Source organism: Procambarus clarkii, chromosome 91 (genome assembly GCF_040958095.1).
Source record: "Procambarus clarkii isolate CNS0578487 chromosome 91, FALCON_Pclarkii_2.0, whole genome shotgun sequence".
Lineage (NCBI taxonomy): Eukaryota > Metazoa > Arthropoda > Malacostraca > Decapoda > Cambaridae > Procambarus > Procambarus clarkii.
Window position 1 is genome coordinate 16,901,472 of NC_091240.1, and position 17,763 is coordinate 16,919,234.

General features: G+C 48.4%; 2 protein-coding genes across 4 annotated transcripts in view; one reads left to right on the forward strand and one right to left on the reverse strand.

The window, feature by feature from the left end:
- The window catches only part of LOC123773869 (soluble calcium-activated nucleotidase 1), a 348,537-nt gene that overhangs the window by 251,352 nt on the left and 79,422 nt on the right, over positions 1–17,763 (forward strand). The window lies entirely within an intron of this gene.
- The window catches only part of LOC138349630 (soluble calcium-activated nucleotidase 1-like), a 145,452-nt gene that overhangs the window by 58,615 nt on the left and 69,074 nt on the right, over positions 1–17,763 (reverse strand). The window contains exon 6 of the mRNA XM_069318834.1: positions 5,315–5,518. Coding sequence (XP_069174935.1) covers positions 5,315–5,518 — 204 coding nt within the window. The remainder of the gene's footprint in view (positions 1–5,314; positions 5,519–17,763) is intronic.

A 17,763-nucleotide genomic window follows, 5' to 3' on the forward strand; every position in this document is an offset into this window, starting at 1 on the left:
GAGCACAGCGCTAAATATCACCACAATCCTGCTATTATCAGAACCCTGGTCAGTTTTATCACAGTCAGGGGTCTTCGGAAATAATATCATCGCTACATAATAGCATGAACAAGTATATTATGGCATTTTTATGCGATGCTGTGGTCACAAGCTGAACAGCAGTGCTGTGAGCTCATGCTGTGTGTGTCAGGCTTGGTAGCTCACTCAATACTGAGGCCCCTAACACTCGGGAGTTTGGCCCACGATTTTTTTTTAAAATGGTGTCTGTTTACAAGAGCCCTGATGAAGGTGTGGTGAACCCCGTGTATCCGCAGGCCGTTTAAATCTTGCGTAGTACTCCAAAGCATCACATGATGCGATGCGCAATTTACTGCAAGTCGGTCAACGCATCATATGATGCGATGTGCAATTGAAGGGTTAAACACCCTGAATATTATACAGTGGTACCTCTGTTTAAGAGTTTAATCCGTTCCTGGAGACAGCTCGTATTCCGAAGCTAATTTCCCCATAAGAAATAATGGGAAATGAATTAATCCGTTCCTGCCTACCCCAAAAACCCCACATCAAACTAAATTTTTACCTAATTCATCTAAATAAACCTACAAAACTATGTTCAAGTTATTACTTACCTTGCTGTTGAATGAATCAAACGATTCTTCGTGGCAGGGAATCGTATTCCAGGGACCTGCCTGAAACGCTACGCGTACTAGTGGCTGTACAAGAATGTAACAACTCTTGTATATATCTCCAAAAAAAAAAAAAAAAAAAAAAAATGCTGTAGGCGAATGGAAGATGGTGAGGAGGGGGGAGGAGGAGAGGAATTACTGTTTGGAAGGGGAGTCCCCTTCCATTATCACATCAGGCAGTGAGGACCTTTCTGGTGTGCTCTCCCTGGCATGTTTTATCTGAGTGCCACTAGGTCCTGGTTGAGGCTCACTCCTCGATTTTCTCACCACAAATCTGTCCATGGAAGCTTGCTTTTCCCTTCTTCGCAAGCTGTCTCTGTAGTAAGGTATCACATTGTCATTGAAAAGATTAAGGCAACGCCCTACTATAGCTTTCTCTGGGCGAGTCTTTTCAACAATTGTTTGAATCTCTTCCCACATCTGACACACCTTCCTAATATCTGCAGAAGGGACATTCGCTACTGCCTCCTCCTCCTCCACTGTAGAATCATCAGCTGCGTTGTCTTACTGTTCCTGTTGAAGGGCTTGGAGTTCTTCGGTGGTCAGTTCTTCGTTGTGTTCTTCCACCAACTCCTCCACATCATCATCATCCAATTCCAAGCCCATTTGCCGGCCCAGAGTAACAATTTCGTCAACAATAGGCGCATTATTTACAGGCTCAAACCCCTCAAAGTCTAGTTCTCTCACACGTTCAGGCCACAATTTTCTCCAGCCAGAAATCAGGGTTCTTTGAGTCACTTCTTGCCAGGCTTTGTCAACGAGTTTTAAAGCACTACAAATGTTAAAATGGTGTTTCCAGAACTCTTTGAGGGTGAGGTTTATGGCTTCAGTCACTTCAAAACATTTCCGGAAAAGTGCCCTCTCATAAAGTTTCTTAAAATTCGCTATGATTTTCTGGTCCATAGGCTGCATTAGAGGAGTGGTGTTAGGAGGAAGGAATTTAACTGTGAGGAATTTATTGTATCTGGGCAACAAATCATCTTCCAAGCCTGGAGGATGAGCAGGAGCATTGTCGAGGAGAAGCACGGCTTTGAGCGGCAAATGTTTCTCCTGCAGATATTTTTCTATGGCAGGGCGCACACCTTCATTCACCCACTCCGAAAAAATAAGCCTAGTTACCCATGCTTTTTTATTAGCCTTCCACATCACACACAAATGGGTTTTCTGCACTTTATACTGTTTGAAAACCCTTGGATTTTCAGAATGATACACTAGCAAGGGTTTAATTTTCAAATTGCCACTCACATTTGAACACAGCACAAGCGTAAACCTATCTTTCATAGGCTTGTGTCCGGGCAAGGATTTTTCCTCCTTGGTAATGTATGTCCTCTTAGGCATTCTTTTTTCAAAACAGTCCTGTTTCATCACAATTAAACACTTGTTGCGGTAGGTATCCCTCAGTCTCTGCAAACTCTTTAAATTCTTCAATAAATCGTCCAGCGGCTGGTTTGTCTGAGCTGGCTGCCTCCTTGTAGCACTATGGATACCACTTCTAAATTTTTCAAACCAGACCCTGCTGGCCTTAAACTCTTTCGTATCTGCATCACTCGTTGCAGGGGTTTTCTTTAGAAGGTCTTCGTGCAATACCCTGGCTTTCTCACAAATGATGGCCTCCGAAACACTATCACCCCTTAATTCCTTGTCGTGTATCCAAATTAATAACAACTTTTCCACTACTTCAAGTATTTGTGGTCTTTGTTTCGTCATTGTTCTTACTTCTTTTGCCACTTTAGCACCCATAATCTCATTTTTCTTCTTAAGTATAGTGCATATTGTTGATGTGGCTTTGTTGTACTGCCTACAAAGTTCAACAACACGTGTACCGTTCTCATACTTCCGAACAATCTCGTTTCTCCTCTATTGTCATCCTCACATGGGCTTTCTTGCCTTGATCCTTACCACTGGCTTTCTTGGGATCCATGGCGAGATATATAATAACAAATTGTATAGTCAAATGACCAAAAATCCAACAAAACACTGAAAATCCCGGTGAAGAATTGATGTGAGATAGTCACTGGGCGCGAGACAATGGTAAACTGAGGGGCGGAGGGGCGACGATTGCCATACCACCACGCGCTAGGTCGGCCTGAACGCGTATCAACAAACTCGCGTTCCGAGGTAACCCTCGCCTTCCGAGACACATTTTCTGAGGAAATCCTGCTCGTATTCTGAAAAACTCGTATACAGGGACACTCGTATTCCGAGGTACCACTGTACTTATTTTCCTTTAAACGATTTACAAAAATTGGAGAATAAATTTACATTAATATACAGGGGAAATTATTACATTTATATATATTTTATATAATTCTCAGTAAACAAATTTACCATATCATCACCGAGCATGAGCCTTAACCCTCAAACCGCGCATATCATATATAAATGATATCAGTGACAAAACCGAAACCGCGCACATCATTTATATATGATTTCGTGTCTAGCGCTATAATTTAAACGCCCCGCCTTGGATAGGGGCAGCTATAGTACAGCCATGACCGATAGTTGCCAGATGCCACCTAGAAAAAAATCCAGGCCAACATTCTTGGGTGTTAGAGCCAGTATTGAGCAAGCCACCAAGGCTGGCGCACGCAGCACGAGCTCACAGCACCGCTGTTCAGCTTGTGTCCACAGCATCGCCTACAAATACCATAATATAAATGATACTGCTATTATTTAGCAGTGATAGTATTACTGAAGCCCCCTGACTGTGATAAAACTGACCAGGATTCTGATAATAGCAGGATTGTGGTGATATTTAGCGCTGTGCTCCATGGAGGGAGGAGTAAGGCTGTGGGAGGGAGGGTTGTGGTGTCGTTTTCTGACTCTGTGTGTCCACCATTTATTGACTGCACTCACCATACCAGCTTAGTGGTTCGCCATGGTGAACACAAATGTAGATACTTATATATAACATGTGTATAGTGTGAGATAACAGCGAGAGGAGTAGGTTGGGAGCCGCCATTTTGGTGAGGGAGGAGCGTCGTCTGCACGTCTTGGCATGGTGTTTACTGATGGCCACTATGGTCTTTGGGCACCATACCAACTTATTTGTTCAGGTATGGTGAATAAAACAGGTAGATACTTATATATAATGTGTGTATATAGCGTAATAACACCACAAACAATATTGTTGGAGGACAAATATTAGTGCGTCTGGCCTTGAGGGCGGCCGCCGATCAGCTGACTGTGTGAGTAGCTACGTCTTATGGCCTTCACTCACCATACAAGCTTAGATGTACAGTTATGGTGAACAAAACATGTAAATATGTATATATAACGTCTGTGTATAGTGAATAAATACAAAAGAGTATTGTGGGAGGTGAATGAGGGTGAGTGAGGTGGTGTTGAGGGAGGGAGTGGCAGTGAGTGGCTTGCTGGTGTTTGGTGTTTCACTCCTCGTTGCTTTTTGACTCACAAGACCAACTTAGTAGTTCGTTATGGTGTACAAGACATGCAAATACTTATATAAAACCTGTGTATATAGTGTAACAATAGCAAAACTATTTGTTTATTGTTTTATGAACATAATAATTGAATCACTAATATGCACACCATAATTTTGAGTACAGCAATGGTTTACACATTTTATAATATAAATATACCACAATTCACTGTATGGAATAATATTACTGCAAAAAAACTAAGAAAAAATCAATTAGAGACATTGAAATAATTAGGTAATAATAATATATTTGTGGCAACTGCCGTCTGACAGCTCGGGCGGAGTAGACCTCGTCTGGCGAAGGCTCTGCCAACGCCCCTTTTTTGCCACACTTCCCTACCCTATTGCGGCTAAAATATGCCACCTAAGATTTTTTTGTTATTTTTTCCGTGATCAGGGAACAAAAATGAACACTTCTATAAGACGAAAGAATTTTTTGGAATTTTTTTTTTTGTTGCGCCTGTGGGTGTGAATTCCATTTGGGCCCCTAGCGGTTTGAGGGTTAAACCCCAAATGTTATACTTGATCCTGCCTCGCAAGAACTGCAATATTTTGTCTACTGAGTAACCTTCCTGCCTGCCTATCCACACACAAAAAATGTATAAAGTAACAATTATTGTATTCTTAATTTTCTTGCATTTTATGTCAGTATGAAACATTAAAAACCTCATTAACTCCACTCTAATACTTGGTCCACATAAAGCTTTAAGAGTGTCTCTAATCCAGTTTACAAGAACAACTTTCTGTCTACAGAAATATAATATATGCATATTATTTTCAATTTCAGTACATTGGTCACCCCCATCCATCCACCCACCGGTCAGCCATCACTGACGCAGTGTGTGCATTTGGAGCCGACATGGTGCTCAGATGTTTCCCGATTGTGCAGATATGTCAAACAAAAGCACAAAATGAACATTCCAGCCTTATGACAATTCAAAATAATATGAATAATAGGCCGTGAATCTGTGAAGTCACAGTGGGCAAACTGGACCATCTCCCACCCATCACCACTGGCCGGCAAGACGCTTGGCGGACCCCTTCCTACCCGAACTTTGTTCAGGTAGCATGACTCCCCAACCCCAATCGGGAAACTGGAAGTTTCGGATAACTAAAGTTCGGAAACCAAGTGGTGCTCTGTATATCTTTTTAACCCCATTTCAACTCTGAAATTTTGGCCATTTACCTGGAAAGAATATTCCAACCGATTCACGTAATTTTTCATAATTCTTTGTCCAGTCATGGTGCTCAATGAAGCCATGTGTGGTGACAGTCTTGACCCACTGTGGGTTGTGGTTGACCAGCTCCCCTGTACTCGTGGTCCACTCCTTACCAAGTCCACCAACAATCAGAGTTTCATCCTTTACTGTTGCCCACTCACTCTTGAAACCTGGAAATTAAATAAAATACTGGAGGAATTTAAGCCTTGCTTTAAGTGCTGACTTTTAACACTTTGCCTGTGCGGGAACGCATATTGCATCCTTAAATAAATCTACGGATCTTGGGCGGGTAAAAAATTTGGATTTTCAACAAAAAATCTGTATTTTCCTTCTGATCTTTATGGGATCATTATAGTTTTAAAATGCATGACAATCTGATACCAAAATGAACAACATAGCACAAAAGTTGAGGCAAGAACACTAAAAAGAAAATAAACATTTTAGTGTGGGAGAGCGCTCACAGGAAACGCCTAGTCGAACCCCATGCCCTGGGGTATGTTAGGAGGTGTGCACCAAGCCTTGAGGCTACCTTGACAAAGCCAGGCAAAGTGTTAACATTGCCTCCCTGCATTATCAATGTTAAGCAAGCTCTACAGTAATTCTGAAAGCATTTTTTAACTAAGGGACAGGTGGCAAGACATTGTACTAGATTTTTAAATATTTATGTTATATCAAATATTGTAGAAAGAATCTCTTAACCCTTCAATTGCACATCGCATCATATGATGCTTTGACTGACTTGCAGTAAATTGTGCATCGCATCATGTGATGCTTTGGAGTGCTACACAAGATTTGAACGGCCCGCGGATACACGGGGTTCACCACACCTTCATAAGGGCTCTTGTAAACAGACGCCATTTTTTAAAAGAATCGTGGGCCAAATTCCCGGGTGTGAGGGGCCTCAGTATTGAGTGAGCAACCATGCCTGATGCATGCAGCATGAGCTCACAGCACTGCTGTTCAGCTTGTGACCACAGCATCACCTGAAAATGCCATAATATACTTGTTTATGCTATTATGTAGCGATGATATTATTACAGAAGACCCCCTGACTGTGATAAAACTGACCAGGGTTCTAATAATAGCAGGATTGTGGTGATATTTAGCACTGTGCACCATGGAGGGAGGAGTAATGCTGTGGGAGGGAGGGTGGTGGCGATGTCTTCTGACTGTGTGTGGCCACCTTTTATTGACTGCACTCACTGTATCAGCTTAGTGGTTCGCTATGGTGAACACAAATGTAGATACATATATATAACGTGTGTATAGAGGGTATAAACAGCAAGAGGAGTAGGTTGGGAGCCGCCATTTTGGTGAGGGCGGTGGCGTCATCTGCACGACGCCACCGTGCAGACGACGGTGTTGTTTACTGATGACCACGATGGTCTTTGGGCACCATACCAGTTTACTTGTACAAGTATGGTGAATAAAACAGGTAGATATTTATATATAATGTGTGTATATAGCGTAATAACACCACAAATAGTATTGTTGGAGGAGAAATATTAGTGCGTCTGGCCTTGAGGGCGGCAGCCATCAGCTGACTGTGTGAGGTCCTACGTCTTTGTGCCTTTACTCACCATACAAGCTTAGATGTACAGTTATGGTGAACAAAACATGTAAATACTTATATATAACGTCTGTATATAAGTGCAAAAACAGTATGGTGGGTGGAGAATGGTGGCAAGTCAGGTAAGGTGAGGGAGGGAGGGTGTGGCAGCCAGTGGCGGGCTGCCACTGCCACTTAGCATACCAACTTAGTGGTTCGTTATGGTGAACACGAATGTAGATACTGTACTTATATATAGCGTCTGTATATAGTGAATAAAAGCAAAAACAGTATTGTGGGAGGAGAATGTGGGTGAGTCAGGTGACTTGAGGGAGGGCGTGAGTGGCTGGCTGGTACACGGCGGTCACTCCTTGTTACTCTTTGACTCATAATAGCAACTTAGTGGTTTGTTATGGTGAACAAAACATGCAGATACTTATATATAACCTGTGTATATAGTGTAATAACTGACAAAGTATTTGTTCACTGATTGATGAACATAATTGAATCAACAATATGCACACCATATTTTTGAGTACAGTGATGATTCACTCATTTTATTATATAAATATATCACACTACACACTATTGAATAATATTACAGCTAAAAAACTACGAAAAATCAATCAGAGACATTGAAATAATTAGGTAATTATCTCTTTGTGGAAACTCCGGCCTGACAGCTGGCGATCAACAGACCGCCCGGGACGCACGCTGAGTCAGCGCCTGTTTTTTGCCAGACTTCCCCGCCCTATAGCGGGCAATATATGCCACTTACGATTTTTTTATTATTTTTTCCATGATCAGTGAACACAAATTAACAGGTTAGGAAGAAAAAAAAATTTTTTTTTTTTTTTTGTATGCGCCTGTGGGTGTCAAATGGTATATAGCCATGCGCCATTTAAGGGTTAAATTGTGGCAAAGCATAGCCAAATAGCTTGGCTAAGTGGTTTAGCTTTTAAGTTGTTTTGGAACTGGAACTGTTTAAATAAGCAAATGTGAACTGTTCATATCCTTCCAACTACAGTAGTAGATGACATTGAACAAGAGGGAAGGAGGGAGACTTCGTACAAAAAATTACAAGGGGATTACAAAGAATTATTTCAGTCTAAGATTACGGTAAATATTCACACAATATAATCTCTTAAAAATAAAAATAAAAATAAAAAAATTAAATAAAAATAAAAACACCTTGAATGTAATGAAACGCCATTTTCTGGGTGAGCCCCGGAGGCTTCCTGGGGCTCGTCTGGGGCTTCATTCAATGGAGTTCTGCCTACCAGAGACCACTAGCCAGAACATGGCCACCTCAGAGAGATGCAGGGAGTAATGGCCTAAAGAAACCCCTCTTGTATTTGGGGGGTATTCCATGTCTGTCATTGACCGGGGTTAGACACCCAGAGAGGTAGGCATCTCAAAACAAACCCCACTTGGTAGGAAATTGTAAAAAACTTGCGTTGAATGTAATGAAACACCATTTTCTGGGTGAGTCCCTACGGCTCCCCGGAGCTATCCATGGCTGATATGGATACCCTAACTATTTTGCATCAGTCGATGTGGGTGGAGTTCTAGGCCTACCGGGGACCACGAGCCAGAACCTAGCCGCCTCAGAGAGGCATGGGGAGCAATGGCCCATAGAAATGCACATATGATTTGGAGCATTCTATATCTGCCATCGACCGGGACAGGCACCCAGAAAGGTAAGCGCCACAAAACAAACCCCTATTCTGGTTAACAACAAAAATCGACAAACGAGTGGACAGAACTCCCCCAGGAAAACGAACTAACAAGCATGACATCACATGAGCTGCGCCGCATGTCTGCGCAGCTCCCCCCTCCCCGGGAGGGGGAAGGGGGAGCCCCAGACCCCCGCGCCGGCGATCTCCACCCCAGTTCTGAGGCTGGATATCAAAACCGCGAAAAAAAAAAACGCCGACCGGAGGGCGGGAGGGTGCCAGGGAGCCTCCGGGACTCGCCCAGAAAATGGCGTTTCTTTACATTCATCGCTGGTTTTCTGGGGAAAGCCCCTACGGCTCCCGAAGCTACTTCACCAAAGACTACAGTATCCACTCAATTTAACGGCCTCTTTTATACCGATCTGCCGGTAATAACGACCGGTTTGGGAGATCGGTATCTGGACCCCTTATATACCAGTCTGGTGGTCGATATTACCGAAGGTCGGTATTGAGTTTGTTTTGGCATCGGCGGCCCCTCACGTGGCAACAGACCACGACCTCCAAGGCCTTGCAGGAAGGATGGGAGGTAGTGATTGATGGAGGGAGGCATTGAGGGGGAGAGGCAGGGAGAGTGTTGGGGGTGGTGGTGAGGGTGGTAAGGAGAGTATTGGTGGTGGTAGTGAGGCAGGGAGAGGGGTGGTGTTGAGGGAGGTAGGGAGAGGGGTGCTGTTGAGGGAGGTAGGGAGAGGGTGGTGGTGTGTTGAGGGAGGGAGGGAGAGGGGTGGTGTTGAGGGAGGTAGGGAGAGTGGTGGTGTTGAGGGAGGGAGGGAGAGTGATGGTGTTGAGGGAGGGAGGGAGAGTGGTGGTGTTGAGGGAGGGAGGGAGAGGGGTGGTGTTGAGGGAGGTAGGGAGAAGGGTGGTGCTGAGGGAGGTAGGGAGAGGGGTGGTGGTGTGTTGAGGGAGGGAGGGAGAGGGGTGGTGTTGAGGGAGGTAGGGAGAGTGGTGGTGTTGAGGGAGGGAGGGAGAGTGGTGGTGGTAAGGAAGGCGGAGGGCAGAATTGCTGACCAAGGCGATGGTGCCAAACCTCTCACCCCATACTGTATTAAATTTTCTAATCTTAGTTGTAAAATATTTATGCCAAAATATGTTAATTTTTGTATATAACTATACATTATTAATCAATAACATGTTTTATAGTTTCCTATTTGTTAATTAAACAAATACAGTTTTATTTATGAATTATGCAAAGCTGGCATCTGCGAGCAGGCGTTGACAGATGTCCGGGTAGCCAGGCCTCGACCCTGTTATGGTAGCTCCCTCGACCCCATTAGTAGCTCCTTCCTCCATCGCCTGCTGTTCTTATGTTATGAGGAACGCAGTGAGGGAGATGAGGGAGGGGGTGGAAGATAATGAGGGAGGGGATGGAAGATAATGAGGGAGGGGATGGAAGATAATGAGGGAGGGGATGGAAAATAATGAGGGAGGGGGGTGGAAGATAATGAGAGAGGGGATGGAAGATAATGAGGGAGGGGATGGAAAATAATGAGGGAGGGGATGGAAGATAATGAGGGAGGGGATGGAAGATAATGAGGGAGGGGAGGGAAGGAGGTGTTTGGTTTATATGGTTCACTTGTTGTGTGGTCCACTTGTTATACAGTATAAAGTATATCCTACCTGAATGTTACTTGAAAAATTACCGACATCTTAACTTCGGAAGGTAGTGATAGAACTCCGTGGTAGTGGTATAACTCCGGAAATAACGACCAGGGTACAGCCCCATATAGGCCGTTAAATTGAGTGGATACTGTACCTAAGAAAACAAGGGGACATACCCGGGAGGCGGTCGGTGAACCACTCCTCAACACGAAGTCGAGACAACAACCCAAGGACCCCTCCGGAAAGCAGCAGGCACATCATTCGCCAGAAAAAGGAAGAACGGCCGCAGACAAAGAAACCTATGCCCACGACCATAAGACCCAAAAACCACTGCACCTGAGAAGAGCATGAAGCTCTGCCACATGACCCCCAGAGGCCAATGCCAACATAAAGAGAGAGCCGAGGCAAAGAAAACCTGAACCCCAGGAGCCACAACCACCAAAGAGAAGAAAAACAGGAGTCCAAACGTCCTGTCCAAAGACCAGGATGGCACAGGCAGTGCATGTGCAGGCCGGAGGTGAAACAACGCATGAGACAGCCTGTGAAACAGCGCAGAAGGAACATCGATACCGAAAGCTAGCAGCAGAAACCAAGGTGCCAGACCCAGGAACGGCCCCAAGCTCCTCTACATCCTCAGCAAGCCAATCTTATGACAGCCCCAGGAGGGAAAAGAAAACGCAGGACCAAAACCAAAATGCCACAAGCGTGCAAGTCCACCGCCACAAGTGCAGCCGACAGGGAAGGAACCCACATAAGAAACCGCCCCACACCAACATCCCGCAGAAGGGCAGGAGCGAAAAAGACTCATTAAGAGGAGCAAAATCGCCCCCAGGAAAATGAGTAGCGCCGAGACAGCGCGAAGAGGAGAGATATGCACGAAAGAACAAGAAGGCCAAACACCCAGAAGCTGCCGGGAAGAGGACCCACAAGCCCTAGAAAGGACCGGAGGGAAGCTCAACCTAATGACAACAGACATACCAGAAAAAGGGAAGGAGCAAAACTGTCCCGAACCTTCGAGAACAAAAAGAAGCAAACACAAAGGACGAAGGCACAAAAACCCCATCGTACCCGAGACCAAAAGTCATACAGAAACCCCAAGAAGAGGGGGACATGATGGAAAAGGCCCGTCCCGGAAAAAAGGGACGAAGACCGTAGAAAAGCACCCACCAACAGGACGGAAACAACGGGTACAATGGACAAGGAAACCGAGCCCAGGGAGGGGCCAACGCCCACAAAGCACGCACGGAGAGGGGGAACAGAAAAACCTCACACCACAAAACCACAAGCCCCGCCCAGAGGGGTACAAATATCCCTGCGGGGACCAACAGGGCCTAAGGCCCCTCACGTTAGCCCCACCCCAGCCCCAGGAACCCACCCTGCAGGCCCCGGGGCCGAGCTGTCCCCTCAAAGCCCCAGCGTCAAGAAAGCCCTGGGGCAGCTGTGAAAAACACTAAGGAAGGGAGCCCACTAAACTCTGGAACTTGAACCGAAACCGGAGGATAGACGAGGGGCGAGATGAAGACCCCAAGCTCATCCCCAGCCAGCACAACGAGGCGAGGACAAGACAGAGAATCCAAGGAACATGGAAAAACCTGGCCCGGCACAGCAAGACCAGCAAGGAAGGAGGGCCCCAGAGGGAGCACAGAAGGGCCGAACATAATGCCACAACCAACCCCGACACGCAGCTGCAGTACCAAAACCGCAGCAAAACGTCACCACACTCCCCGAGGAAGTGACAGAAGATAAAGATAAAGCGTACACGAGTGGCACACAAGGGAATACAGGCGGAAACCGAGGACCCAACTGAGCCACAGGGATGGTAGAAGAAACGTGTGCAGTGTAACAGGCAATCGAAGGAACACATTAGGCAGCCCAACTGGGGCTGACCCCATACACAGCCCCAAGAGCAGAGACGAGAGCGCCCATGAAGCACAAAATCCGCTCGACAGGCAAACGACAGGGAAGAGGCGGAACCAAAGAGCCAGAACCCAATTCTGCAAGCACAAGGGGGCGAGCACAAAACACCCTCGACACAGGAAAACGTAGCACCGAACGGGCACCCCCACCGTTGCACTGCGGAACAAGGTGGAGGCGGGGCCCCGAACTCAAGCAAGGTTAGACAAGCATTGGAGAGGGGCAGGAGGAGTACAGGCAGGAGCCGCCTCGGAAGGGCCAAGAGGCCACCCGCAGACACCCGTGAACCGAGGAAGGAAGCAGGTGGAGAGAACAAGAGCTGCCCTGTATGGGCTAATAACCGCAGTAGGCACCTCGGGTGATACGGTCCACGTTCACAAGTACGTATGTACACCCATTCCCACTTCCAAAAACAAAAACAGCGTCAGGACGAAGGAGACGCCAAACTGCACCAACTCACCTGCAGAACATAGGCGCTGAAGGGCCATGACGCAAGCTTTCGAGTCCGTCGCCGCCGGAGGCGGCCAGGGCGCCCATGCTGGAGAGGAGGGGAGCAGTGAAGGAGGCTCCCCACCCTAGAACGCAGGGAAAAACCTCATGACTTCCCCACAGCGGCACTCCAGAATGCCCCCAAAAACACGGGGCACGGATTTGATTAAGAAAAGAGCGATAGGCGAATCCCCCCCCCCCCCCCCCAGAGAAAATGGATGCACAACACGTGTGCACACCGCCCGGAACCAAAACAAACTCCCACGGCGCATGCGCAGGACACGAAAGAAAAGTAGCCCAACAAGGCGAGAAGCAGCCCAAACGCCTACAAAGGAGCCCAAACGGCTACAAAGGAGCCCAAACGGCTACAAAGGAGCCCCAAACGGCTACAAAGGAGCCCCAAACGGCTACAAAGGAGCCCAAACGGCTACAAAGGAGCCCAAACGGCTACAAAGGAGCCCAAACGGCTACAAAGGAGCCCAAACGGCTACAAAGGAGCCCAAACGGCTACAAAGGAGCCCAAACGGCTACAAAGGAGCCCAAACGGCTACAAAGGAGCCCAAACGGCTACAAAGGAGCCCAAACGGCTACAAAGGAGCCCAAACGGCTACAAAGGAGCCCAAACGGCTACAAAGGAGCCCAAACGGCTACAAAGGAGCCCAAACGGCTACAAAGGAGCCCAAACGGCTACAAAGGAGCCCAAACGGCTACAAAGGAGCCCAAACGGCTACAAAGGAGCCCAAACGGCTACAAAGGAGCCCAAACGGCTACAAAGGAGCCCAAACGGCTACAAAGGAGCCCAAACGGCTACAAAGGAGCCCAAACGGCTACAAAGGAGCCCAAACGGCTACAAAGGAGCCCAAACGGCTACAAAGGAGCCCAAACGGCTACAAAGGAGCCCAAACGGCTACAAAGGAGCCCAAACGGCTACAAAGGAGCCCAAACGGCTACAAAGGAGCCCAAACGGCTACAAAGGAGCCCAAACGGCTACAAAGGAGCCCAAACGGCTACAAAAGAGCCCAAACGGCTACAAAGGAGCCCAAACGGCTACAAAGGAGCCCAAACGGCTACAAAGGAGCCCAAACGGCTACAAAGGAGCCCAAACGGCTACAAAGGAGCCCAAACGGCTACAAGGAGCCCAAACGGCTACAAGGAGCCCAACCTGTCCAGAACAGAAGGAACCAGTATGGAGGCAAACTCCGGGACACGCAGGAGGTAAGCCTCAAAGGCCAACCGCACCGCAGGCGGAGAGATGCGGTTAGCCGAAAACCTCCGGAAGACGGAACCGAAGAAACCACAGGGACACGGAACCGAACCCGGGGAGGAGCAGAACCCAAGCCCAAATCGTACGCAGAGGGGGAAAAGAAAACCCCACTCCTCGCAACAGTAAGCCTCGCTCAGAAGGACGGAAATCCAGGCGGGGTGCAATGGAGCCCAAGGCCCCCAAGGCCGCTCCTCCCCAACCCCAGGAGCCTCTACACCAGGCCCCAGGGCCGAGTCGACCTCCAAAGCCCCAGCCCCACAAGAAAGAGCCAGGGCATCCGAGAGAGCTCGAAGAGAAGGGGGCCCACTGGTCAGATCCCAGAACATCGGCCGGAGGAACAGACTCGAATGCCTCCGCAGCTACCCCGGACGGGGCAACCCCCGAAACCGCCCAAGTCTCAGAACCTCTAACCCCGCCCCGACCCCGAAGCCTGCAGATGCGTAGGGGCCGGAAGCGGGAGGGGGAAAAACAAGGGGGCGTGGAAGAACCAAGCCCGAAGCGACCAAAACCCCCAAGTCTGGGTCCCTACACAAGCGGGGCAGCATCGGGGCGTCCGGGGAAGTGACAAACCTGAGCGCGTTGCAACATCCTACCCTGCAACGCGTGAGCTGCCTGCACCCATGGGAATTCATCAGCAGACTGGGTGAATGGAGTCACGAACAAGCAACAAAGCTCGCAGGACTCAGGGTTGAATGTGTCACCGACCCAACAGGCAGCATGACGGAGGCAAAAACAAGGAGAGTCACCCTGAGACAAAGGGACAGAGCAACCCTCAACTCGCACAAAGCGAGAGGGGATGCAAGGGTCTCCACTATCGGACCCGAGAGCCCCCGGGGGGTTTCCCAGGGCCCCTAGACTGGGTCTGCTAAGGGTTATCCGAGGCAGGGCACTGTTAACCGGCGCCCCAAACTACCAAGCAAATTGCTAAAGCTGAACCCACGGGACGTGTCCACCCGTGAGGGCGAAGCAGGGGGTGCCACCACACAAACGAACCTAATATAAGGGGAGGGGGACACAAGGCAGACCCCCCTACCAGGCAAAAACAAATATAAAAGAAAAACCACACAAGTGGACAACGTACCCAGAGGGAACAGAGCCGGCCGCTGTCATAGGTGAAAACTAGCTACGCAGTACCCTGCGCCCCACCAGTGCTATAACTACCACTGACCCCAAGGTAAACAAGGGAGTAAAACCCCCATACACTCGGGGCGGCCAAATATCAAGCAGCGAAAAGCCAAAAGAGGTAGACCCAAGGTGACTTGTGGAAGGCAACCCCAAGCCCCGAGGGCAGTACTTACAGGGCACTCGGGGAAGGTGACCCTAAGCACATGCAGCCTGAGTACCTGAGAATACTACTCCCAGCTCACACGACCACCGTAAGAGCAGCACTGCAAACAAGTCACAGCACTGAGACAAGACCGGAGCTGGAGCCATACGACCGTGCATTATCCCATCAGCCGAGGAGCTGCGGCAGGGATCGCTGGCGTGGGGGTCTAGGGCTCCCCGTTCCCGCTCCCAGGGAGGGGGGGAGCTGCGCAGACATGCGGCGCAGCTCATGTGACGTCATGCTTGTTAGTTCGTTTTCCTGGGGGAGTTCTGTCCACTCGTTTGTCGATTTTTGTTGTTAACCAGAATAGGGGTTTGTTTTGTGGCGCTTACCTTTCTGGGTGCCTGTCCCGGTCGATGGCAGATATAGAATGCTCCAAATCACACGTGCATTTCTATGAGCCATTGCTCCCCGTGCCTCTCTGAGGGGGCCAGGTTCTGGCTCATGGTCCCCGGTAGGCCTAGAACTCCACCCACATCGACTGATGCAAAATAGTTAGGGTATCCATATCAGCCATGAATAGCTCCGGGGAGCCGTAGGGGCTCCCCCCAGAAAACCAGCATTGAATGTAATGAATCGCCATTTTCTGGGTGAGCCCCGGAGGCTCCCTGGAGCTTATCGGGCTAATGTATGTTATATCAGACCGGGACAATAGCCAAGGAGTTCAGACCAGGGACCAGCGCCAGAACCCAGCCTCTTCAGAGAGGTTTCAGGGAGCAATGGCCCTGGAAAACCCCCCCGTGGTTGGGGTTTTCCTTATCTGCCACTGACCGGGGTTAGGCACTGTTCGGTTAAAAACAGAACAGAGGTATAACTCCCAACAAGCCCAAGGAAACAAGCAAACGTAATGCACTACTGCCGTTCCGCTTGTCCGCGAAGTCCTCCCCTCCCCGAGAGGCGGAGGGGGCCCCAGAGCTCACCGCGCCGGCTGCATAGCACTCCAGTTTGGAAGCTAAGCTTCAAAAATGGGAAAAACCTTCGACTGGTGGGAGGGAGGGTTGCCAGGGAGCCTCCGGGGCTCACCTAGAAAATGGCGTTTCATTACATTCAACGCCGGTGTTCTGAGGGGAGCCCCAATGGCTCCCTGGAGCTTCATACCCAAAGAGAAGGAAAAGAAAGGGCTGACCCAGGAGGCAGCCACTACAAACTTCGCAAAGCGAAGTTTAGACCACAGGCTGCAGCCTATGACCCAAAGCAACATAAGAACGTCCAGGAGCAGACACACTCGCAAAATAATGGGCGGCCAGGAACCTGTGCGACTTCCAAATCTCCGCACCCGAAATGAGCCCAAGACACGTTACCAAACACGACAGCGAAAGCCCAAACGTCCGAACAGCCCAGGAGTGAGGATAGACTGCAGGCTGGCTAGACTTAATAACCCTGAGGACGACGTGGAAGACCCGAACCCTGGAACAGGTAACGAGGGAAACCAAATCAACCCAAAGTGCATCCCCAGCCCCAGGTAACGGCGAAGAGCCGCAACCAGACAACACATGATGCACCCCCAGGCTGAACCAATCTAGCAACAATAGCCCAAGGACCCCTCCAGAAAGCAGCTATCACGTCCTTCGCCGGAAAAGACGGAGAAGGCTGCAAACGTACAAACCTACCACCAGGACCAAGTGAGCAGGAAGAGCCTCCTCCCCCTGCGCCGGAGGAGAGCAGGAAGCTCCCCGACCCTACCTCCCCCAGAGGCCAATGCCAACAAAAACAGGGGTCTTGGAAAAACAATCTTGAACCGAAGGGGCCACCACAAACCGAGGAGAGGAAAGATAAGAGAACACCCTGACCAAGGACCAGGACAACTCAAGCTGCGCATGAGCAGGACGGAGGTGAAACAAAGCACGAGAAAGTGTACGGAACAGGGCAGATGTGACGTCCACCCTGAACTCAAGCCGGAGCGGCTCCACCAGCGCCACACGATACGAGGCGACAGTAAGAAGCATCAATGACGGTCCTGAAAACCAAGAAAGGACAAGACAACCCGATCCAAAAGAGAAGACAACCTAGGAAGAGCAAGAAAATGACGAAAAGAAACGCCAGGAACTTCAGTCAGAAGTTTTAACTTGGGAAAGTTACTTGAATCAATAATTGCAAATACAATTCGCCTTCATCTTAAAAAACATAAATTAATAAATGGGTTGCAACATGGTTTTACAAATGACAGTTCATGTTTAACAAATTTGCTCTATTTTTATTCCAGCATAGTTGAGGCAGTTGATAGTGGTAAGGATTGTGATGTTGTGTACCTTGACTTTAGCAAAGCTTTTGTGATACAGTGCCACATGAAAGACTGATTAAAAAAATAGAGGCTCATGGTATTGGGGGTGCTATATTAAGTTGGGTTAGGGCACGGCTATTCCAAAGGAAACAGTTAGTTTAAATGGGGTTAAGTCAGAGTGGGAAAATGTTGTAAGTGGAGTGCCTCGGGGCTCTGTCCTGGGACCTCTGTTGTTTATAATATATATAAATGATTTACATTCAGGTTTGAGTAGCAACATTTGCAAATTTGCCGATGATACAAAAATCGGCACAGAAAT